We start from the raw sequence: 25,807 nt of genomic DNA, 5'->3' as shown, positions 1-25,807 counted from the left end.
GAGGTCCCTGGCTGGAGCGCCCGAGGTCACCTGACCGCACCCCCCCCGCCGCCGCCCGCGCGCTCAGGCGGCGCTCTCGCGAGACCGTGTGACTGCGTCATCGCCGCGCGCCGGGTCGGTCGGCCTCGCTGTGTCACGTCGCGCTGTGGCGAAGGGAGGGAAGCGACCGCCGGCCCGGGCCTGAGAGGAAGAGCGCGCCCCGGCCATGGAGTACCTGATCGGCATCCAGGGCCCCGACTACATCCTGCTGGCCTCCGACACGGTGGCGGCCTCCAGCATCGTCCAGATGAAGCACGGTGAGAGGCGGGGCAGTTGCTTGGAGTGAAGGGGCTTGAGGTGGGCGGGGTGAGGGGACCGTTGCTCGGGGTGAGGGGGGGGGGGGGGGTTGAGGGGGGCGGGGTGAGGGGGGGGTTGAGGGGGCGGGGGGGGGCGGGGTGAGGGGGGGGTTGAGGTGGGCGGGGTGAGGGGACCGTTGCTCGGGGTGAGGGGGGGGTTGAGGTGGGCGGGGTGAGGGGACCGTTGCTCGGGGTGAGGGGGGGGTTGAGGGGGGGGTTGGGGGGCGGGGTGAGGGGACCGTTGCTCGGGGTGAGGGGGGGGAGGGGGGGGGGTGAGGGGGGGGGGGGGGCGGGGTGAGGGGACCGTTGCTCGGGGTGAGGGGGGGGTTGAGGTGGGCGGGATGAGGGGACCGGTGCTCAGAGTGGGGGGGTTGAGGTAGATGAAGATTTCTTTTCCCTCACTGCCTCTGATGTAGACTCCAGGGCTCTGGCACAGGTGTGCAGCTCTCTTGAGAGATCCCTGCCCCCTTGATTATAGCTCTTCTTGTGCACCTGCTGCTGTGTCACCACTTGCTATTTATGCGCCTTTAAACTGGGAAACAGGCTAGCTTTTAGAACTTGACGGAATTTGCTTTATCTTCTGCAAAATAAGGTATTCCTCAAGATATATAGTGGTGTATTGTGAAACCAACCCAGGGGGCTTTGACGAGAATTAGGGTTCCATTGTGCTGCATGTAGTGCAGACACTGAGGAAAGCATGGCTCCTGCCCGAAGAGCAACTTGTGCAGTTGATAATTTCCTGATGGAAAGGTACTTCCTCTATGTAGCAAACATGGCTTAGAAAATTTAAGAAAAGCAATTTATGTTCTATTTTCTCTTCTGTGACTTTAGATATTTGTATGCATTCTCTACTAGTTCTACAGCATAATCATGAATTTGTCATCTCAGACTCTTGAAGTAGAGTCTCGAGACCCAGGTTAGGATTCCCCTGTATTTGGCAGTGTATACATTTATGAGAGTGAAGACTATCTCAGCATCATAAAGTATGTACATATAGGATGAGGGGCAAGTAATGGAGGAAAAGAAGCAGTAGGGAAGTCAAGGTATCAGTGAAATTATCCCAACTGGTATAATTAGCAGTAGTCAGAGTACATCCACTCTTTACCCATTATGGAGTGATGCATAGGTATCACACCAAAGGGTGAGTTTTAAGAATAGATTTCATGGCTAACAGCGTAATGATTTTTTTCCCCTTGACTTATGTGGTTCTCTTCCCTTCCATGAGAAGCCGCATAGGAGAAATGGAAGGGTAATTGAGAGTTATTAAAAATGAATCAAATTAACATCTGTAAAGCATTAGATGTTAGCTCTTGGAAGATGTAAGAACCAAATTGTCAGCCCATTTCTAAGTTTTTTCAAATAGAAAAATCTTCATTATTGCTCACCTGAGAGAAATGAGTGAAACCAAAAGAATTAACATCAGGTTGTGTGAATGTAACCACTGGAGTAATGTAACATTACTGGAGATGGAAAAATATTACTATGAGCTCTTGTAATCTTTAGGTTTTATAAAGAAGCCTGTGGATTTTCACTTCTGTTTTTTTATTATTATTTTAAAATCTGTTGCTAGAATACTGAGCATTCTGAATAATCTACTCAAGTGTTGGGAGAAGAGTACAGATACTACTTACTCCAGGGTTTTACTTCCTTTCTGAGTCATTATCCAATGGAAATGGACTGGGTCAGCACTTGAAAAATTTATATATTTCCTTCAGAAATTTTAATTTTCATTTGAACCAGGAGGAACCAAGGCTTCCATGACTCGATCTGTTTCTGTTATTACTTTTTAATAGCATTAACTAAAACAAACCTATCTGAACGGGTAGAAAATGGGTCTAGGTACGTGGTGTCCAACACACTAGGCACTAGCCACATGTGGCTATTAGGCTGGTTGAATGTGGCTAGTCTGCTTCAGAACTGGTTGGACACCACAGGACTCCTATCAACTTTACCTGTAGTTCATTTGAACTGATGTTATAGTTGATGGCAGGGACACCTTAAAATGTCCTTACTGCAGGCCAGGTTTCAGGGCTTAGGTATTAGTCAGTGGGATTGTTCTCATGAGCATAGTAATGCATGTTTGTGGGACTTGTTTTACCTCGCTAATATAGAACTAAGTGCTGTCAGCTGTTCGTGTGCCACATATAATTTTTTCCTCTTAAAAAGTTACTAGATCTGTATTGTCAGCCACAAGTATTGAGGAAATCAGGAGCTAGGGCCCCCAAAACTAAAGTTATTAATGTGACTTTGGTTTCAGGGTTGATATTCACAGTTGAACTTTTATGTTAACACAGTTCCATTTTCAAGTGCTTTTCTTCAGTCAGGAGGGTTAAACTTCCTTTCTTTATGTAAAAATATTTTTTGTTTAATCACATGAATCCAGCAGCTGGGGCTTTAAAAATAAGCGAGCCAAACATCATTCCTTTCCCTTGAATATTGGGAGTATTTCAATGAAATTGGAGACATTGATCTTGCAGTGTAGCCAATCTGATTGCTATACCTCATTTAATGTCTGCAAAAATGAAGAAAAGTAGTATTCCTGTTTCATAAACAACATGCTAAGTTAGGGAGAAATCTCTGCAATAAATTGCAGTCTTTTCTCTAAATTACCAAATACAGTCAGGTTTTTAAAAAAGTTTTTGTAAAATGTGTTTAAATCTTGTTGGAATTGATTTAATCTTTTCAAGCAAACATAGTGACATCTGGGATTTATTAATCCTAGTTTGAAAAACTGTAACCTATATGTAGTATTGATATACAATATTTCTGGTAGTGTTTTTTTTCCCTTCAAAGTGTAAACATATTACAGAGCATGATCAATCCTGAATAGCAACCCCTGAACGCTCAAAAGCAACTTTTAAAGTATTTAACAACTCCATAATACTCTCCAAATCCTATTAAAGGATTGTAACATTTCAGAAGCTTTCAAACATGGTTTCCAGGGAAGATTATTTAACAGTATTTAGTAAATGGAAAGTGAAAGTGAGATTCAGATATGGAGATTTAGACTGCTGTTCTGTAGACCAAGCCTGAATATGGAGAAGCATTTTTCCTTAGGCACTAGCAGCTGCTTGAAAATTTATCTATCTTATCTAGTTAAAGCAGACTGGTGGTCAGATAAGATTACAGTATTAGGGATAGTACAAAATTATGTTTCTATAGTTTTGTTGTCATCAATGAGATTTGAAAAATGCTTCAGAAAATTACAGTTTTAAAGTTTTGATTTCAAGGGAAGAATTCTGGTCTGCTTAATGATTTTGTTGCTAAGTTCAAAGTTCAGATATTGCATTGATTACCCTATATTTTAAAAGAAGGGCTTTTGCTTGTCAAGCATTGTCTGTCCAAATGACTCCTTTTCTATCTTAGGAAAAGGGAAATCCCTTTGTACGCTTTGATCCTACATTTTTCATAACTTTTCTTTGCTTAATGAGTTCACATTTTTCAACTCTACCCATAATTACACTATCACATCTTGAATATTTTATTGGTGAATAAAGAATAGAATGAAGGAGCTAATACTTTATTTTTTTTTAAAAATATTGTTCTGTCTTTGTGCACTTTTAACCAATCTTGGTACATGAGTAACACCTTGCATTTCTGTAGCATCTTGCCTTCTGAAGACTGTCAAAGCACTTCAGAATTTAGCTCCAGAATCTGTTCCTGAAACTGCACATGTAGACTCTTGTGTTGAGACACACTGTTTCCATGAGTGATCCATGCGGGTAAATGGGCTGTAAGCATAGATTCAAGTTGCACGAATTGGGCCATACACTCATTCACAGAGTAGATGGAGGGTATTACATTAACCACTCAATTGCAGTCACTTCTCTGAATTGTGACAGCAGATATTTAATGGCACACAGGAACACTTCAACAGATTTAATTGGAAAACTGAGAGAAGGTGAATATTGTAATTTAGTTGGGACACTTTGATTAGCATAATTGAGTGAAAATCGTTTAACCTGGCACTTATTAAATACATTGTGAAACTGCTATGGTATTGGTAATATAGCATATTCTTGGTCATGACTGTAATGTGTGTTCTTGTCTTGCTGCCTAGACCATGATAAGATGTTTAAAATGAGTGAGAAGATCTTACTGCTGTGTGTGGGGGAAGCTGGAGACACTGTGCAGTTTGCAGAGTACATCCAGAAAAATGTTCAGCTCTACAAAATGAGAAATGGTAAGTATAAAACTAGAACTCAAAACAGTTCCTTACTGGGTTTGTTTTAAAGTGTAATCAGAACAAGATGTCATGTTTTGTAATTGTATGAATGTGAGCTAATATGCCGGCATGTTGTTAGGGGCTCAGTATCTTTGTTACTGAGAGTTTAAAGGACAGCTGGAAATGTTGTATGTTTATTTTACTGAAATATATTTGTGAATATTATGTTGTGCCTTAGTGACCATGCGAGTTTTTGTGGGTTTACAATCACAGTTTACTGCTAATCATTTTTAAAAGCTTGCTCTTGTTGCTGTTTGAAGAACTGGCACAAACAGGAAAAATAGATTCTCAACAGGGCAAACATTATATATAAGAGCTGTGAAAGTACTAACTCTTTTAGTTTTAGTAATTTTAAGGAGTTTCTTCTAGTCATTGAAAAATATTCAGATATAAGGAGTGGTGATTAATGAAGTTATTGTCCTTTTAAAAAAAAACTATTAGATTATTTCAAGTTGATGTTTGGGAGAAGTGCTAACACTTCATTTTCTTAAAGTCTGTCTAGTTTGTGTGTTTCTGACTTACAGGGGCTAAGGCTTTTTCTACACTTGCAACTGATCAACAAAACTTGTCCTTCATGAGTGCTTAAATCACACACACAGCCATGAACGACAAAAGTTTGGTTGCAGCAGGTGCAAGTGTGAATGCTGCACTGTTGGTTGGAGTGCTCTCCTGCTAACGTAGCAAAAGCTACTTGGGGCTAGAAGTATTTTGATGTCAGAAGTGCTGACAAACAGCATTTGTACATGCTGACTTTTAGCTACAGGGCTGTATCGATGCAGTCTTGTAGCCAAAAGCTGCGTAGTGTAGACATAGCCAGAGGTAAATATGGTAAAGAGGGCAAGATAGGTAAGTTAGGGGCTTGAATACTTCACATTCGATCCACCCAAGTTTGTTTTTTCAATTAAAAGTTATTTCCCACTGAATATATATGAATGATGAATGTCTCAGTATATGTTTCAATAACTCATTTATTAAATCAGGTTTAAAAAAAATTCCCTTCCCTAAAAGCAACAGGCCCCAATAGAGCAACACCAGAATCAGCACACTTTGGCCTGTACAAAACAGGAGGATGGTCTAGCTATTAGAAAGAGAGGGATAGGATAATTGGTATCTGGGTGTCTGTTGCAAGTTCTGATGTTGTGTGATCGTTGAGCACATCATCTGACCTCTCTGCTTCAATTTCTCCTTCTGCAAAAAGAGAAGATGATACTTCATTTGCGAGAGTACTGCAACTAGTTTGCAGAGCACTTCTAGTGAAATATGCTATGTGCAATTCATTATAATGTCTTCCTCCAGCCTTTTCAAGCACTGATCACCTCCTGTGATATGTTCAAATCTGTGATTGGATTTGTACTGACTTGATAAGGAGCTATCAAAAGGAGCAGTTTTTCTTTACGATCTTTTTGCTTTCTGAATTTCTAGAGTGACTGCAAATAGTTCAGCTCTTAATTAAATAATCTTTGGTTCACATATACTCAGGATATAGATGAATTGTTACTGAATTGTAAAAGTATTTTTGTATTTTAGTGAAGTCCACTGTTTATAACTCTCTGAAGCAATAGATTGAGCACTTTTTGTCATTGCTTGGGAAAAAAAAAAGCTAAGATTGCTAGTAAAAACTTTTATCCTTTAGGGCAAGTTAAAAGTTCTGATGATACCAGGATATCATGTAATAACTTGTTCTGTTCTTCTTAGCATGGACTTTTGATCAAGTGCCTTTGAAGACTTCTATAAATAATCTGTCTTTTGATTCTTTATTCATTGTCACGGGTGGTGGAACCTTTAGCCTGCTTTTTTTACGGAGTCTCTTTTTCTATAAATTAAAATGGAATTGCATGTCTAAAGCATTGGTTTTAACAAAAAAAAATCCACCTTCATTTCAGAATGTACCCAATCTCACAAGCTTGCTAGTCAGTCAAGAGCCTTTTCTTCTGTAGTCCAGGCCTTTGAAGACCTTGGTCAGCTGTGGCAGACCAAGGGTCAGCTGACTTGGGCTCTCAGGGGGTCCCAGAGCTTAGGCTTCAGCTCAAACCCAAACATCTACCCAGCAATTTTATAGCCCCTCAGTGAGAGTCAGCTGACCCAAGTCTTCTGGGAGCGTTTAATTGCTGTGTAGGCATACCCTGTGATTTGCAGAAATGCAGAAACTTTCCATCTGTCTTCAGATCCTGGGTGAAAAACATCTCTATTCCTCTTCAAGTGCCCCCCCACCCCCCGTTTAATTGTGTGCCATTTTTTAGAATATGGTTTGTATGAAGAAATATTCAGAATATGGGTATGTAATATTCTCTATTTTTCTGGTGCTTTATATTTTGAACCCCTTTATAGATCTGAGTTATTTGAAAACTAAGCCCCATTTGCTATAGGTCAGTATAATTATTGTCAATCAACATTGGAAAAATGTAGACGGGTAAAGGGAACATAATAAATAAGTTCTCAGAGCCAGAATAGGAAGATGGGATTGCCCTCAATCATGTTGCCTTCCTGTTTTATTATGAAACAAATAGCGGGAGAAAAAGTAATAAGCATGGTTCATTTGCACTCCAATGTCCTCATATATGCCTTTGTTCATTATCTCAGGGTATGAGTTGTCTCCTACTGCAGCAGCAAACTTTACACGCAGAAATCTGGCCGACTACCTACGCAGTCGGGTAAGTAACAACTGAGGCATGATAGCAATGGTTGGAGTTACTAAGACCTTGCAGAATCAACCACTATGTTTGCCCTTTTCCCTCCTTACGTCCCTTTCTTCTGTGACAGCTTTTTTTTCTCAGCAATATTTTTGTTTCATTTTTTCCCCGTGGGCTCACAATTTAAACATGTGCTTTCACATGACTGAGTGCTCCAGGGCAGAAAACACAAAATAAAAATGAAAGTAACATGTGACTGGCCAAGTTTTTCTCAATTCTTCTGAAACAAGCGACTGATTTGAGTATGGCCTAAGTTAGTGAAGCCACAGGCTTCCCACAGTGAGTAATGTGGCACTGAGACTCTTAAGAACAATCAGGTTTTGTTGCTACAAAAGGGATGGGGGAAGATATTTCCCTTTTTATCTGAGTATATCATTCACTTTCACTTCATAATTCCATGCTCTCTTCTTATGCTTGGTGCAGATCATTTTAGCAATTTACCGTTTAGCATAACTTTAGATTTTTGCCTCATAGTTGTTTGGTGTAACTTGTGTACAATCAAATCTGATTGGCTTTCTTAAACTGAAATTTCTGAAATGCTTTATCTGAAAAACATAAGCCTCACAAAGCATCTAAAAAAATAATACTATTATGAGATACGTGTGTTAGGAACCACAAGGTTGGATCTCATATCTTCATTATAGTTCTGTGCTATGTTATGTCCTAAATATTTTCAGTGATACAAATAAATAATTACTGTACAATAATAGTGCTTCATGTTGTCCATCTTGGTTTGCTTTTGTTAGTTGTTTCATGTTCTCATTTTAACAACCCCTTATTATTTTGGGGACCCTGGAGACATTTGGCAAATCAAGGTTCTCCTGTATTAGTAGTTAAATAATAGTTGCAATAATATCGTGTTCAGTTCTAAGAAGATGATATCGACAACTATTCCATTTTCTGTAAAATGTTATCTATCATAGGAGTTTTACCTACTTTTATAATAGGTTTGCTTGTCATTTCATGTTAAGGACACAAAAAACTTTAAATATCGAGAAATATCTTTCCCCAAATGATACTTGAGTTAGCCCAGCTTACTGTCCATTTTGATGATCTGTATCTATGGGTACGTCTAGACTACCGCGTTTTGTCGACGGAAGTTTTGTCGACAGATACTGTCGACAAAACTTCCGTCGACAAAGAGCGTCCAGACACATTGAGTTCTGTCGACAAAGCAAGCCGCTTTGTTGACAGAACTCCGTAGTCTGGACGCAACGTTACAGGCAATAACACCATCTGTCGACAGAACTCTGTCGACAGAAGGTGTTTTGCCTCGTAAAATGAGGTTTACCAGCGTCGACAAAACCGCGGAGTTCTGTCGACGTTATGTCGACAGAACTCAGCGGTAGTGTAGACGCTGGTATTGTTTTGTCGACAAAAGTCCACTTTTGTCGACAAAACGCGGTAGTCTAGACACACCCTATATGTTGGAAAATATATAGAAGGAATATCCACGAATGGAGGCTTTGAACCTATGAAAAATTTAAGACGATGTTTTGATCATGATCTGGTTAATTGTCTTCAAAGTGTGGGATAGAAATTACGATATGGCCCGGAATCCAGTGCCTTAAGCTGTCTACACTGGCACTTTACAGCACTGTAACTTTCTGGCTCAGGAGTATGAAAAAGTACTCCTGCCTCAGTGTAGCAAGTTACAGTGCTGTAAAGTACGAGGTTGAACCAGCACTTTTAGACCCTATCTTCATGGAGGTGGTTTACATAGTGCTGGGAGAAAGATCCTAACACTGGAAGAAAATGCCCAATTGCCACACTTTCAGTTTAAAGTGCAGCTGCTCTTTAAACATTTACATGTAGACAAAGCCTTAGTGAGCACCAAATGTCTGCTAACTACCCAATATGAATTGCAGGAGAATAACTTTCACTTGCAGATGGATGAACTCTAATCAAGAGGTCTCTTCCTTCTTTAACTATAGGTTTTTCCTCACCAAAATGGTCTGTTGTATGGAAATTGTAGCCTATGGTTTGCTTTTTTTCTTTGTAAAGTGCCTATCACCTCACTTATCATAAACTAATACAACTACAGGGTTAAGATTTTTTGGTACCAGTAATATTTTGTCATCAATATCAGACAGCTAAGTGAATTAAGCCCCTTTAAAATTGAGATAAGGCCATCACTTCTCATGCAAATGCATTGAATCCGTTTAATCTTCTCCCAAAATGATTTAATAGAGCAAAGCTGTTTGATGTTCTTAGCAAAACAAGCCCTTTTTTGTAAACAGACATGAAGCTTTCTGTAAATACCAAAACCAAGTTGAAGCTGCTTGCTTTTTTTTTTTTTTTTTAATTAGCAGAGTGCAATGACTTGACTTCCTTAAGGTAATATTTCAAAGCATTGCTAATAAATACTGTTTTGTCATTCATCATTCAGATGCCTTATATAAGTGCCCTTTGATGCTTGGCAATTTTAGTGAGGAAGTCAGGACGTCTGGGTTCCACTCTTGCTTTTGGCTTGCCGTGTGACATGTTGAAGGTCAAATATCAACTTCTGTGCATCACTTTTCCCCAGTTGTGAAATGGGTATTGCTTATAAATATGTAATCCTTGGCTACCTCATAGGGAGAGGAGGCTTAATTAACTGCTTGTCAAGTGCTATAAATATTTTGCTGGAAGTTGTTAGGGAAGGGCAAAGTGGTATCTAAATATATGAGATTAGGGATTTCAGCAGTCCTCTGTCTGATATATGTATGCTTTCCACACAAGAGAAAAGTGGGAAAACAAGAGCATTGATGCTATAAATTAAGCTGAGCAATTATGTTAGTATGGGGATAAGCAGGGGAATTTTTTTTTTTTATTGCTAGGGCATTTTATAGAAATTTCCCAGGGAACCTTTCTCAGACTTACAAATAGTGCTCAATATTTGTATTAAGGTTTTGGGCTCCAGCCCGTATGAGAGTCCTATTGTTAGGCCCCATCCATACACAAAGCCTGTCCAAATTCGACTGTAGATATGTTAGTCCTATAAAAATGGTACTTATTGTGACTTTCATTCAAATGTTCACATTTGCCTGGAGCTGTTCTGCATTTCCATGAGTGACATTAGCTGCAGTATTGTAATTCTTCTCCCTCTGTTGTGCATGTACAGCCTTGTCTGTCAATTGCGTAAGAGGCTGATTACTTGTCTCAAGGTCACAGGACCTTCAGAGCAGATGGCATAGGTGAAATTGACTTTGAATGTCCTGCCCACTTAAGCACAGACAGCCATTTGTTACATATGATAAAAATATCGCTAACGAGGGTAATTTAACATGCTTTTTGGCAAATGCGGTTAGCAGGATGTGACATGATGCGGCACTGTCTTCTTCCTCTATGTGCCATGTCCCTTGAGGCCTGATCCTCCCTGCATCCCCCCTCCTCCCTGTGCCCAGGCTTGCCTTCCAGCTCACCTGCTCCAGATGGGCAGCACAGTGGGGAGGACACTGGCAAAGGCAGATGTGTTTATTTACCGGAGACAAAATGTTGTGTTGCTGCAGATGGCAATGCCCCCGAGCAAATGGCGCACTTTGACACCACTGTCACACTACAGAGATCTCTATACTGTAGGGAGAACACTGTCGTCTTTTAAAACTTAGCACTTAGTGCTTGTATGAAGGTGCAGCACTTTCAACATGCAGTTACAAACATTGGCATCAGTTAGTTATGTTCTTTGCTCAATCAGTTGTCACATATTTGTTGTATTTCTGTACCCATTGTGACCTAATTAGAATCAATAAAAATATAACTAGTAGTTCTTTATACAAAGAAGTCATTCACATGGGATTCTGGGAGTCTGTTAAACTAATGCTGTTGGTGATCTCTATAAAACATAATAAATATATATATTACTATATTTTATGGGAAAGAGGGAGGGACTAGGTATTTACTAATGGTTTAAAAGTATGTTTTCATCTTGATGCACAGCAAGGTGCAGGAAGTTCCCTGCAAATTAAGTTGAACATATACCGTTGGCTTATAACAGCTAATACTTGGAAAGGCTAATATGAAAAGGTTTTTAAGGTAGCCAAGAATGGAATGTCTAAAGCAGTTTGTCTTGTCGAAACCCCATTTATTTCTTAATATCTTAGAAAGTCACTTGTGACTGAACCTGAATTGCATATGGTTTCTGCTTTGTACTGACCTAAGTGAATACTTTAAACCTGTGATACTTGAAGCGTAGATTGTTTAGATCTGGCAATGGGAAATGTTACCTTAGTGGGTTGAACACCTGAAGCTGGAGCTTTATAAAAGATGATGACCCTTCCAAACTCTGATTATTCTAACTTTGGGGTCAGGAGAGCAGGCAAATTAGAAGATATCTCCTAATTTTTTTATGGTATAATCTTACCCCAACTTTTTGGGTATAGTTTATCCATGATCCCTTCTACCTTTTCCTCCACGTATAGCCTCAAAATTCCTACCGTTCATGTTCGCCTAGCCTTTAGGAAGAGCCAGGCTATAGTCACAGTCCCGTCTCAGTAAAGAAGAGGGAAGTTGAACTCTGAGCTGGTTTAAATTAACCAGATTTTTTTAACTTGCTGTTTTGCCCATCACAGTGCTGATACAGTTATGAGTTTTCAGGTGTAAATCCCCTCTCTCTGGGGGATTGTATGTGAGAAGGTGTTGCTTTCTCACTCCTCGAGAGTGTGTGCTATCCAGTTAGGTGCCTGCTGAGATCAGAAATCCCTTTTTCTGTGCTAAATATCCCCACTGGAAGTATAGTGATATTATATCAAAGATTTTTGGCTTTGTTTTAAAAAAAACCTGTATGTCTACTCCATCCCTAATTTTTCTGAATCTCTACTCATTAAGGATTTTCATGTCAACCTCACACAACTGTCTTAAATCTGTAACTTTACCTCTAAAACCAATAGGTAATTTTTCTTGTCAGTTTATCTGTAGAATAAACCCCATTTGTTTGAGCTATTGAGAATCTGGTAATGGAAGCAGTTTGACTTAAAACTGAGTGGAAAGTGGTGACTTAAATCCAGAATACTTCTCAAGACTATCCTCTTCTTTCCAAATAGATTAAGAAATGGCTCTGTGCCAAAAAGGTCCTGGGCCCCATTCACATGTATCTGGGAGACCTCACTTACTGGGGTTTGTTCTGGTTAACCAGTGTTACAAAATACAAGTCTGAACAGGAAGAAAGTTGAGTATGAGCAGGACTTCTGGGCATTTGGTCATTAATGTGTAGTAGCCTTTAAACCATTTAGTGACTAGAAAATATATATGGCAAACTCTTCTGGGAGTTTAAGTACTGTACTTGTGCTGTTTACTTGGTGCAACTTTGTTGCTGAAGTCTTGGTCTAATTTTATGACAGTACTTTGCACATACACACCTCAGAGATTTCCGATTACTTTAGGGGAAGTGAATAAATAATATCCTCATAGTACAAATGAGCACAGAGCTGAAGCAACCTGGTCAAGGTCATAGAGTAGTGTCAGTCAGAAATGCAACACAGGGATCCATCTCCCAATTTTCTGTTAAACTAGTAATTGACGTGTTCACATAGGAAATAATGGAGATGGTGGGTAAAATATACAGTGGGGACAGAATAGTCCTGTGGGACTATATGTGTGGCGGGGCTGCATTCTCCCTTTTCCTACTTTGAGGGCCTCATAGGTGTTGTATTGCAAGCAGGGGTAAAACTAGAACATTTTCAGATTGTCACTCGCTTGTGGTATGTCCCAGTCCAAAGATGCTCTGGCCATAGGAACTCTTCCTGTGTGCCCTTTCAGTTTTTGTTCCCACCCTACTCCCTCTTAGACAATTGATATTGGGAAGCTTTTATGCTGTGACTTATTCAGTGGGGTTCCAGATCAGAGGAGCTGCATTAACCAATCTCTGTTTTTGTGGCCTCTAATGTATGGAGAGGGTGGAGCTTGGTGATTGTCCTGTTTGGCTCCGCCCCTTTTTGCGCCACTGCAGCTGCTACTACTACTACTACAGGATATGCAGAGTGTTCACAAAAGTGCCAGATGGGGAGGAGAGTGGGGACATTTCATGTAACCTTTCCCCTTCATTGCTTTTTTGTGGCTCTCCATGTTATACAGTGAAGGGAACTCAGGAGCCTTGGTGTTTTTCGCTGATTACTCCAAAGAAATTCGCCAACTGACATAGTATATTTTGAGTCTCTGTTATATTAAAACAGTGTTCTGCTAGGTTTTCCAGAGTGTTACTGCCCAACCCAAACTGAAGCATGTTCTACACTGTTAACCACCATCTGTATCCCTTACCACTTCAGCTAGTTTGAATTCATTTGTCGATCTCTGTGGATGATCCAGCATTAATGTAATGCTCTGCAATCATAGTTATTCATATTTCTAGCACTCGCTGAGTGTTTAGCATTCATTACTTGCTACATTTACCTTGCAGCATGTAATTCTGCTTCAACATGTGGAGTCTGCTTCACAATATTAAATATTGCCTGAATTCTCCTCAAAAATACCACTGATTAGCAAACACAGGGGTTACATTTTGCCATTGGACCATCAGTGATTTAATCTGTGAGCTTTATTTGCTAGGTAGAGACAGCATTTTGGATTAGCAAGTGAAATGAATGGAGAAAACAAATACTGTGTTAACTAGCTGGTATAATAAGGCATCTGTGCCATGTTGCATTTTTAAGTCATTAAATTTTGAAACCACTCTAATTACAATATGGCAGCGCCTTTAACAAGAAAGCATGCAAACTTGGAGCTGCTGTTGGTGTATGAAAATATATATAGCAACAAGGAAATGGTCCATCTCTTTCTCTGCAGATGGACAATAGCTAAATTAAGTTTTTGAGATCTGATATTACAGTCCTTATCCTGTCAAAAAGAACATTTTTTGTATTGGTATCCCAGGGGTATTTGGCTTGGAAATTCACCCTGTACCATTTAGCCTTCGAAGGAGAAGCTTGAACTTCTAATGCAGTTAATATCCTTTTACTCAATTAAAATCAGTATAAAACCATAATCTTGTAGCTTTATCCTTTTAGGTTCTAATCCATGCAGTCAGATGTCAGGTGGACCCAGTTTTATAATATGGGCCTTGATGTGCAACCTACTTTCATAGATCATTTGCAGGACACATATTTTGCTAGGATTGCTTAGAAATATACATTGAGGAGGTTGAACTCTTGTTGATTTTAAAAGTACTACAGTATTTACTTTTGGAGGTGTATTAATGTAAACAATTGCATGAACTTGTAAGTACAGTGATACCTTTTTTTAATAGATCAGTTGCCTATCGGAGCTCAACAAAATAGTACTGAAAACCTTGGAGACAGTTTGAAGTGGTGGCTCAGAACAGGGTTGTCTTATCAAAGTTTTTGCACTGTGAATATCAAGTGTAGCTCGGTTAGGCCTCCAAGCTTTGATAGAATATATTGTATTGAGGGACCCTAAACCACTGTAAACTGAAGTTACTTGTCTGCAGTAAAGATCCCATGTATTATGGGTTGTTCCAGAGAAATTTTCTCAAACCTGGAGGGGTTTCTTTTAAGCCGCTTTTTTAAAAAGTGTTCATTGTTACCTATAGAGCAGATTACACATTCTGTCTAATTGTGTGTGAATTCTCAGTCAGTAAAAATTGCTGTGTCCATATGCTGGTTGCCAAGGTTGTGGTGTTGCATTGTAATTTTAAAGATGCATAGCAATAGCTGTAACAGATATTTGTAAAATCTTTAACTTTACCCACTGACATTTCATTTAATGGCAGTTGGACTTGGGGCTTGTCTACATGTGCATTTGTGCTGCTTTCGTTTTCAGGTGGAATTTTAAAAAAAGTTTAAACTAGTTTAATGCTGGGTTTTGTTTTGTTTTTGTCTGTGCTCTTGTTTTGTTTTTGAACCTGCCTTATTTTTGTTTAGCTTAATTCAGTTAGAAACAGCTGAACTAAAACCATTTTAAACCAAAATAAAAATCTTCGCATGGGTTTGCATCAGTTAAACTAAACGGTTTAAAACTCTTGAGTAGACAATGTCTTGAGTTTTCTGCATGGAATGTGAAATCAAAGCCAAATACAGTGCATCTACACTACAAAAGAAAAGGAAAGTGTGTTCTTAGCCCAGGTTACAATAGCAGTGAAGACATGGCAAATCAGATTTGAAACCCAAATTGAAGCGTATAGTCTTTTTTTGCTTTGCAGTGTAGACATACCCTTAGTGTATAGGACGTGGGGGACCATGATTTATTTCTGGTGGAACCCTGCCTAAGCTCAGAGTAGAATTCACACTGTCCATTGGAGTCCTAGAACCTGATTTTCATTTATGGAAAGGACCTTTAACACTATTCTGCCAGTGTTCGCTCACATTAGGGCCCCTTTACGCTGTTAGGGAGGTGTAAAGGACTCTATAGCAAGTGTCTCCAAGGCTGAACTATCAGCACTGTACTGATAAGAAGGTGTTTAATTCTGATTGATCACTTCTGATATGCTGTGCTCCTCACACTGGGTATTCACCTTCACAGGTAAGAACCCATTTTACCATTATCCATGTTTGATGTATTTTTGAGTCTCTGAAAAGACCTTTTGTCGGTTCCTGTATGGCTGCTGCAGTACAAATCAACATGGGGCAGAAAGAATTTGGTGTTACCTTTCTCAACCCACTGCCTTCCTCAACCTCCCAGATGACTTACCTGCTGGGAATGCCAGTGCCAAGTTTGGAATGTTTAACATATTAAGTTGCTGCACATCATTTAAAATAACTTTAAAAAAAAAATCTAAACTGCAGCTTCTCGTTGTGATGTTATGTGTAATTATAGGTGGCAGGGTCTGGCCTTAGTCCAAAGGAAGATTGTCAATTCCTCTCTTGCTGTCCACGCTTGGCAGGATGCTTCCTCACGCCCACCTCTCTCTCCCCCTTGCTGTGACTTTGGTTTCCGCCAGATGTCACACCGCTGCTTGTCACCGCCCAGCCTCCCATCGCTGATCTTGTTGTTTCAATGTATTTCTCACAACTGTTCTCTTCAGCTGTAAATTCTGAAGAATTTCACGCTCTTCTTAATCACTGCAGTTATTTTAAATCCAACGGCATAGAGTGCAAAGCTAGATAGCGATGAAAAATATTTCCTTTAACTGAAGGGAAAGCTTGCATTTTCTTGAGACACAAAAAAAAATGCATTGTTTTTCCTCAGTCCCAAAAGTGTTAGCCCATCATTTCTCACGTTAAACCTTTGTAATCACAGTAACATTCAAGTTCAGAAATCTTGCTCATGTTAATTAGCAACTAAATCCCATGCCTCGTTTGAAATTGATAAACATTCTGCCACTAAAGTTCAATATAGAGAGTATTTAACAAATATCTGACTTGGCACTTTTCTGTTTCAAACCACTGAGTTGAGAGACCAGGCATAGAAGAGTTGGGACCCAAGTGCTGGACTAGCAAAGATGTTGCTGATCTATGTTAAGGTGCCATGATGATCAGTTGCATAGAAAGGTTTAAAAGATTAGAACAAGTGTCTTTATAAAGCATAACATTAATGCTTATAAGTAGGTTTTCTTAGGGATTTGTATTGCTGCCTGTCGTCATACTGTGATCTTAATTTTTACGTAGATCACATCTAGACTATGGAGAAAATCAATCTTCCTCCATTTGATTTAGCAGGTCTAGTAAAGACCTGCTAAGTCAAATGCCGAGTGTGCCCCAATTGATGCCGGGACTGCTACTCCTCACAAGGAGTAAGGGAAGTCAATGGGAGCATTTCTCCTCTCTACCTTCCACAGTGGGGACAGTGCCAAAGCTAGGTTTTAGGTACGTTGATTCCAGCTACGTAAAAAATGTAGCTGGAATTGTGTATCGTAAGCCAGCTTTCAGCTGCGATGTAGACCTGGCCATAGAAAATGTAAAATTCCTACTGGACTTCTGGCGTCTCTAGATCCTCCTCCCTTTTAGGGGTAAAAACTATTTGAGATGATAATTTGTAAGATTTGGTTTTATTTGTTTGGCAACTGTGTCTGGCAAATGGGAGTATCAGCTAGTGGGTATTGAAAGGCTTGTATTTTGCATGATTTTTGCAGTATAATTGGGGGGGAACAGATTTGATTTTAGTATTGTGGGCTGATTGGTCAGGAGCGTGTCATTCAACACATATGGAGTTTGGTATTTACTTGTCGTCCAGTGTTTTTAAGTTAAGCAATTTAAACTCTTTAAACATTCACATATGAAAATAGGTATATTTACAAGTCAGTGAAGTGGTTTTAACAGAACAGTTCCCCGTTAGAGTGCCACTTTCCAAAATATAGCTTTGCTAGGACTTCACATCCAAGTCCTGAACTGCTACACTTGAAACAAGATCATGACATACTGGAAATTCTAGCAGTTAAATAAATGTTGTGGACACTGCAGTGGGAAGCAATGGTGAGTTTAGATATCAGAAAAAGATGTTGCTTGAAGAGAGAGCTCTTCCTTGGAAAACATGAATTTTACTCCCCAACATGATGTATGAAAATGCCCTTTTAATACTGCATTTCTTTGTAAGTTTCAGTGTTAAAATCAGTTAGAAAGAATACAGAAATCATAAATACAGTGTGAAAATAATTATCTAATATTTGGGCCTCACTGTCCTCTAGTAGTGAGAGAGTCTAAGATTTATTTACATTTGAAATAAAAAAAAAACAAGCAAAAGATGTTTCATTGGGCTTCTGCAGAAGAATTTTAGAAACTGCAAGTTGTTACACAGCTGCATTGATTTAATTAGTCTGTGACACCACTTATTTATGCTTCAGCTTCTCACACATGCAAAAGTTGGTAATTCGAAGTAGCACAATAATTTGTGAGTTATCTTCTGTGCTGCGTGTCATGGCTTTTAAATGCCAACTTTGATGTGCATGAGATGTTTAAGCATAAATAAATGATAATACATAGGCTCATTAAACTAATACGTTTGTATAGCAACTTGATTCTGGAATGATTGAAACAGTCTTGGTTTATAAATTTATATTTTGGATGTAAATGAGACTGTCATTTTGCTTTCTGTCCTTATTTTTTCTGATGAAAGTAGAAACCAATAAGACTCATATGGTGTACTACAGTATTTGGTTGCAGCTGGGCCTGTTAAGCATGAGACTAACCCTTAAAATGTGTATATTTCACTAAATTGCTTTTGTGTCCAAAAACATTGAGTGAATTAATTTTTGTTTTATAAGTATATGGTTCATGAAATGGGAAAGCTAATCAATCTGTCCTCCTTTTGTGAGAAGAGTATTCAAACTATAGCACTCTAATTCTATTTAAAAATATTTTAACTCAAAGTTCTGTCTAATATAGTTTGAACCTCTCTAGTCTGGCACTCTCTGGTATGGCAACATCTGTGGTCTGGCATTATTTTAGTTAGCCAGATGTCCATTTTACCGTGGTTCCATGTAGTTTTACAGCCACTAGTCCTTTCTGTGAATGTTCTGTGCTGTTACTTAGCTCTAATTTACCCCTAAATGTCTTCTAAGAGCCTGGTAAGCAGTGGAAGTGTTGGTAATGATGCTAGACAATATTGACCTCCCACGATTTGGCAGATTCCCTGATTCAGCGCTAGTCAGGTCCTGAGGGTGCCAGACTACAGAGGTTCAGCCTGTACTTGCATCAAGTGATGTTCTTTACTATCATGATTTTGTGGTCTCAACTTAATGTTAACCCCATTATTTAATACCTTTATCCTATTATTTTGCTTAAAGCTGTTTAATAACGTCTCATAGAAGGAATCAGAATAACTCCAGGTAATAGCCTCGGTAGAACAGTGATGGAAATAAGTTTTGCTCCTAAAAATTTAATCTTTTTTACTTTACATTCTCAATTATGTAAGAAACAAGCTCTAACCGGCTACACATATCCCAGATTTTCAAAATGATTTTGCTCTCTGGCACTAGTAGTAGATGTTGTTCATCCCTATTCTGGCTGGCTGGTGTTGATTTAAATTTTCTGAAAATCTAATGAACACACTATGTGTAGTGTCAGTTTCTTATTGATGCCAAGTACTGAAATCAGTATGGAACTACTAAAAGTATAAAAGTGTTAAGCAAGCATATGGTGATTCCATGTAGTCCTTGTATGAGCCTATGCATCACCAATTGGTAATCTTGTGTGTGTATATGCACTATGAAATCATTTATAATGTGTTCACATGTGTTTGGTATATCTATAGCTATGTGTTTACACAACCACTTCCCCACTGTGGAAAATGCAATAAGAATACATGAGGTTTTAAAGAAAATGATAACCCGTATAAAACATTATGCAAACTCCTGGGGCTTTGTAGAATTACTAGATCTGTATTTATAATCCAGTAAAAGACATGGTTGTATTAGTGGAACTGGGTGGTCTGTCTTGGCTAAAGAATAAACATGAAAACATCTTTATTTAATGGATTGCTTTTAAAGTCTTAAACAAGAATAGGGAGGAAAGAATTAAACTGGAGCAGGCTAACGCTTAATTCTCTGCATCTGTCAAACTATTTCTGAAACCTAAAAGACAAAAATATGAAAAATGTCTGTGATAAGGATGGGAAGAAACTTTGATTATCTTGATCTTGATCTTGTGATAAAGAGGAAGTGGGCCAGGTTCTGAAATCTAAATGGAAGCAAATTGAAAGTAAGGTCATAGAGGTTTAACTTGGTACATGGAATAAAAGTCTAATTGGCAGTTAATGTTACAATGTAACATTATATATATAAAACTGTTCACACCATGTTCTGTTTTCATACTGGCTTAAAATGCTGTGTAATTAATTTAGTGTAACTAAACAAACAGCATATTAAATTAACAGGAACTTTGTACCGGCCAAAAAAGTCCACGTTGTGATTGTATGCTGACAGTAAAAAATCCCAGCATTTAGTTGAGAGAGTGTGATGCGAAAGTGTTTTAATTGTTTTGTCCCCATAAAAGTGAAACACTGTGAAAGGATTCTAAGGAACAGATTGAAGGGAAAGTGTCTTACACGACTTGGAGGAATACAGTGAGCAAAGAAGTTTGCTTCCCCACAACAGCAAAACTCGAGCCATTTAAGGATTTTTAATACAAATACTTTCCTCAGTAGTCGTTTGTACAATTGTTAGGAACACTTTGTTTCCAAAGGAGCATGTTGAAATGGGCTGGATTACCATTCTCTACACATTCTGGGGGACAGTAGAGGAGGCTGGTTAGTATTGCTGCATTAATCAATACTCTATATTTTTGCTTGCAGACCCCTTACCATGTCAATCTACTTCTGGCTGGCTATGATGAGCATGAAGGCCCTGCACTTTATTATATGGATTACCTTGCAGCCCTAGCTAAAGCTCCCTTTGCAGCACATGGATATGGTGCATTCCTAACCCTGAGTATTCTTGACCGCTATTACAAGCCAAGTAAGTATGAAACTTGTGGCAAAGAAACAATTCTCCTTCTACCAACTAGTAAAACAAAGGCTTAATAAGGAGAAATTTTGAATTTGTGAATTGTTGACTCACTCCTGCCCAGTTCTGATGCTGTGGTAGGCACAGAAATTAGATATTGAGGAATAAAGATCTAAAAATCTATAGACAAAGTTGTTCAGTAAAAATGGAGGCTGCAGTGAAACTAGACTTTTTCCGCCCCGTTTTAAAGTAAGGAAGTGGTTTAATTTTAATTACTAACCTGTTAGTTCTTGACTATCATAATCTAATACACTTGAACCTCTTTCATTTGGTGATCCTGAAAAATAAGGTATTCTGGTTTAACGAATTTTTGTGGATCCTAAAGGGTGCTGGGGTGAGATCGGGGAAGGAAGGTGCATGAAGGGGGGTGGAGATGAGGCACTTATCTGGCACCCCACTCTCACAGGCACAAATGGTTCCCAAGTCCCTGCCTCCCCCAGGCACCACTCCTTACTGCTATAGGGTCAGTGGGGGAAAAGCCTCCAGAGAAGCGCTGTGTTGCCGTTCCCCCGGCTTTGGGGGAGAGGGAGCGAAATTGCACAGAGCTGCTTCCTCTTCCCACTGCCAGAGACCAAACTGTGATGGCCTCTTCTGATGTAGACACTAAACAGTAGTAATAATTCCTTGTATATATGCAGCTCTCAGTGTTTTAATAACATCCAAACTAAGCCTCTCTGTTTGCTAAGCCATAGCAGAGACCTTCTTTTAGCAATATTTCTATCTTCTTCCTGCAACCAATGTATCAGGAATCTGGCAGTTCTTCTCTAATTAAAACTTATTCCACCTGAGCAGCGGGCATGAGATAGGAACAAAAGCACTTGAATCAAGTTGAATGCATGCTAAGCATCCATCTCTGTAATTTTTTCATTACTTGTGTCTCCTGGAAGCGATGCTGCCTTTCTTCTTTTTCCCCACCCCTTCCAAAAGAAAAATAATTAAGTACAATATGTTGTCACAGTTTGCCATCCTCACTGAATGCTGATTTTTTTTTTTTTTTATCCTAACGTGTGAGTAGCAGGGGCATCACACACGTGCCTTTCCCATTATTAAAACTAATACCCAGCAGGGAACGTAGCACTAAAACTAATCCCCGCCCACTTTCACTGACTTGCAGCCGGCTGTGGACAGATGGAGCTGATTTAAAACCATAATAAACTCAAGAAGAGAGAGACGGCTGGACTTCTCCAAAGCCCAGTCACTGGCCATGGGAGGCAAAATTCCGTCATGCTTCCCATTGGTATAACAAATCGATTCTCAATGGCTTGTTGCAGTGCGAATGCTTCAGTGCAGGGCATCCTCAGTACATATGGAATGTGTTTTCTGTGAACTGCGGAGAAGTTTTTTGGTGCTCAGCTGAAAAGTTGTTTAAATTTAATAAAAAGATTGACTTGAGAGAGATGGCCTTTAACTAAAGCAATCTGTGGGTGTTTTCTCTTTCAGGTATCACACGCGAGGAGGCAGTGGAGCTCCTAAAGAAATGTCTAGAGGAGGTGAGTCACCAAAGACTTGGGCCTATGTGATCTTGAGAAAGGAATGTTTGTTTGCCTTGATTTGCTGATATTTTTCCTGTTCCTTTGTCACATTTTTTCCTGCCTTTGCCAGAAGGAGTAATAAATATACATTGGCCAGATGTGGAACCAGCTACTGAGGAAAAGGATTTGTGGGTACTTACATTGTCTTAGTATGGTTCATGTCCTCCAGAATGTAAACTTTAAGCTTAATTGCTTTTCTTTACTTCTGGTCCTTCCATACTTAACCATAATATTGATGTAGACAGCCCTTGACTTTGTCTTTTTATGTTGTTTCTGCCTAAAATGTTTTAACCTTCTGATACTTATCCTGTGCTTGTGGTAAGTTTATTTTTCTATTACACTTTTTTAAGCTACTTTCTCTCCTTAGTTCATAAGTTGAATAATCAAGTCAGATAGTAACTTGATCTCTGGCATTGAAGCAGTTGATCTCCTCCAATTATAGCAAAAATATCCTTTTCACACCATAACTCTTTAGAAGAACAGTACTACTGTTTCTTGGAGGTTAGAGGTGAACTGGTTTTACTGGGGAGAAGTCTGCTGCGGAAGTCTTTACAAGCATTTATGGTAATGAGTAAGGTTGCAAATTTACTTTTGAGTGCTGCCCAACCCTATCCCCAAAAAGGGTGTCTTGTTCTCTGACCATTACATGTCTCTTACATCTAGTGAGTTGAAAGGATAGTCTCGCACGGTAACTCAGTAGATTGATAAATAGACAGTAGCTTTGCTGTTGTCATGTGCTGATGAGCTCATAGTTCCTGAGATGTAACAAAAACTGCAAAGTTCAACTAATTTCTTAATTTTGTATGCCATTGTAAAAGTGCTTTGAAAATGTGCATTAATCATGGTGTCCCAGGGTGGATAAAAATAGATATTATTTAAAAAATTAGATTGCGTTATTTAAATATTTTTAATTTTTTAAAAATATCAATAAACACTAAATTTCTTATTTTAAAAGTTATAATTAAATCTCATCACAAACATTCTACACCTACACTTACCATCTTGTAAAAATGAATTAACGGCTCTATTCCAGGGGTGGAGAATCCAAGGCCCATGGGTGGGATTCTGCCTCTGGCTTGCCTAGATCTAGCTCCTGAGTCTTAGGGACCCAGTCTCTCCCATTGAACCCACCTGTAGGGCTGGACCACAGAAAATCTACCAGCTTGGGCCCATCTAGGCTGTGGTATGCAAGGGCAATGTGGGGAGTGTTTCTCCTTAGTCGGGGGCCACATCAGTGAGGGTTTGTGGGTTGTTGGTTTTTTTATTTGTGTGTATACCCGAATGATTTTTCTGAGAGTCAGCAGCCCCCAACTCAAAAAAGGTTCCTCATCCCTGCTCTAGTCTGTCTACCCTAACTACTAGCTCTTGCTTCTTGAAAACTCTGGGCTTTCAATTTCTCAGCGGACTAAAAAGTAATATTTGCAAAGAGAGAGACAGGATGGTTGTTTTTGTTCTGTGCTTATGTGGTGGTATCTCCTGGAATTTTACGTTGTGTAACGCAAATCTCTTATTTTGGAATATCATGGCCACAGACCATAACGGTGATGCCAGAAATGCTATTCCCTATTTTACTTCAGTATAACTCCTTTTCCAAGGGAACCCCGTTCTATACTTGTTTTCTCAAAAAACAGAAGTGCCAGTGAGTACAATGGGGCTTACACCAAAATTAAATGCACTCTAAGCACAGACAGTCTTGTCTTTACAGGGAGTCCTGGCTAGAAGTCCAAGATATGTTCCAAAAAACTTGAACTTATAGTGAAACAACTTAAAGCAAGGAATTTTTTTCCCCTGTGGCTGACTTCCATTTAATCAAATTGGGCGGGGGGGAGTGTTTTGCATGACTTATAGCGGGGAATGGGAGGACTTATAACACATCAGTTCCTACAAACGTCAACGACTTTAGTGTGTAACGGATGTATACCGGGGTGACTTATAGCGGGGACCCCCTGTATTTGGTAACTTGATTTAAATCAATGACTTTATTTTGTGATTTAAATTGTGACTTAAATCACCTTGTTTTAAATCAATCCACCCTTGAAGGGTCCTGCCTTGAATATACCTTGAGAACTGCAGAACCTGTTTTTATAGAAATCAGTCTGCTCATTAAATATTTGTAAAGTAAAAATACTCTTGGAGCATGAGGGGGGGGATACTATATTACCAGACAGTGCTACTTGGAGCAGGACCTGCTGACATTTTGACCTCTGTCTTTGTCTCAGTCACTGGTCTGTCAGCCTACCACAGTACCACCAGTTGTCACTACTACTAAAAAATAAAAACAAAAATGTCACAAGTGCTTACTATATTGATGCACCCTAACACAAAAATTGAAAACATACAAATAACAAAAGAAAATAACGTGACAGCAGAGTCTCTTTACTCAGTGCAGTTCATTCTGATAAAAAGAACAAACAATACCACATTTATTTTATATAATCAAGGGTCCTACACTCAAATAAGATGAAGTGGCGTTATCCTCTGTATATCAAACTGACCATCCAATATGAGCTAATAAGTGCAAACAGCAAGTGTTTTACCCTGAAGGTGATGTCGGCATTTGCCTAAAAAAAAGCTCTGACCTTAACTCGTATGTGGTGCATATTGGGTGGGGAAGTTTACACATGTAAATACATCATAAACAAATGAGCTCAGCCCCTCTCAAATGTTTGCCTGCTATATCTAAATGCAATGGTAGAAAATGGTTGTCATCTTCTCCACTTTCACTGGAATTAAAAATCTTGTTTAGAGAACAGAGAATTCATGCTGAAATAACAGGCACTGTGGGAAAGGGAGCCCATGCTTCCAGCATCTCATGCACGATTGACTGACGTTTATATCCCAAGCAGTGTGTACAGTGGGGACCTGGTAAATACTTAGTCCTGGCACACAGTCAAGTTAATTTTTCAGCAGAGTGGTTCTCTTGTTAGGTACTAGTTTAAGACACATTCTTTAAGATGTATATCAAGATAAATTTGGAAATGGCAAGTTCATCTAACACATATTACATCAGCGGTGTGCAGCCTCTTTTTTCAGATTCTTAGTCCTACTTCAGATTTGTTGAAAAGGAATTTTAGGTAAATATTAAAACTCGAACAGAATAAAATGTTTGTTTGCTTATGCAAGTCAGTAAGCTTAAAATGGTGCTGTGTGTGATTTCTTTCTACTTGTAAAATTCATGCAATTCTTTAAGGTAACTATTCAAACCCTCCCAATTTCCAAATTGACTTCTATGGAGGACACAGTCAAGGGTTCTGGAATATGAAAGGCATATCTTAGTTTTGGTGTCCAGAGATGGCAAAGAAACAAAATGAAAGCAGGACAGAAACTGAAGGGAAGAAACTTAAACTTTTGGAACGTGTAACAGTGTGTCTCTCTCTCAGAAAAGATTTTTTTTTTTTGAACAAATCTTTCCCCTTTCTCTCTCTATTAAACAGCTTCAGAAACGCTTCATCCTGAACCTACCTTCTTTCAGCGTCCGGTTCATTGATAAAGACGGCATCCATGAAATGGACAACATACCCCTTCTGAAAGTGTCATCCTAACCCCTTGGATCTTCCCAGAGAAATCTTTCAGTTCATTTTTGGCTTTTTCTACTCATTTGACATATATAATTAATGTACTGTACTTGGAGTCTTCAAATAAAGATTGACATTGATATA

The 25,807-nt window shown here is 39.2% G+C and overlaps 1 protein-coding gene across 1 annotated transcript; it reads left to right on the top strand.

Annotated features, from left to right (window-relative positions):
• Positions 1-94: 94 nt before the first annotated feature.
• Positions 95-25,807, top strand: PSMB2 (proteasome 20S subunit beta 2). The gene is made up of 6 exons (XM_075909053.2): positions 95-296; positions 4,396-4,518; positions 7,141-7,211; positions 20,406-20,568; positions 22,057-22,106; positions 25,583-25,807. The coding sequence occupies exons 1-6, from the start codon at positions 206-208 to the stop codon at positions 25,688-25,690; spliced, it is 606 nt and encodes a 201-aa protein (XP_075765168.1). The 5' UTR covers positions 95-205; the 3' UTR covers positions 25,691-25,807.

Source organism: Pelodiscus sinensis, chromosome 26 (assembly GCF_052426305.1).
Source record: "Pelodiscus sinensis isolate ZL-2025 chromosome 26, ASM5242630v1, whole genome shotgun sequence".
NCBI lineage: Eukaryota > Metazoa > Chordata > Testudines > Trionychidae > Pelodiscus > Pelodiscus sinensis.
This window is presented reverse-complemented; position numbering and strand designations above follow the sequence as displayed.

What these genes read in the sequence shown, in the direction of transcription:
- PSMB2 (XM_075909053.2), top strand. Translation starts at nt 206, where the DNA reads ATGGAGTACCTGATCGGCATCCAGGGCCCCGACTACATCCTGCTGGCC. An exon ending in CATCGTCCAGATGAAGCACG is followed by an intron (nt 297 to 4,395) that starts GTGAGAGGCGGG and finishes CTTGCTGCCTAG; the next exon opens with ACCATGATAAGATGTTTAAA. An exon ending in GCTCTACAAAATGAGAAATG is followed by an intron (nt 4,519 to 7,140) that starts GTAAGTATAAAA and finishes TCATTATCTCAG; the next exon opens with GGTATGAGTTGTCTCCTACT.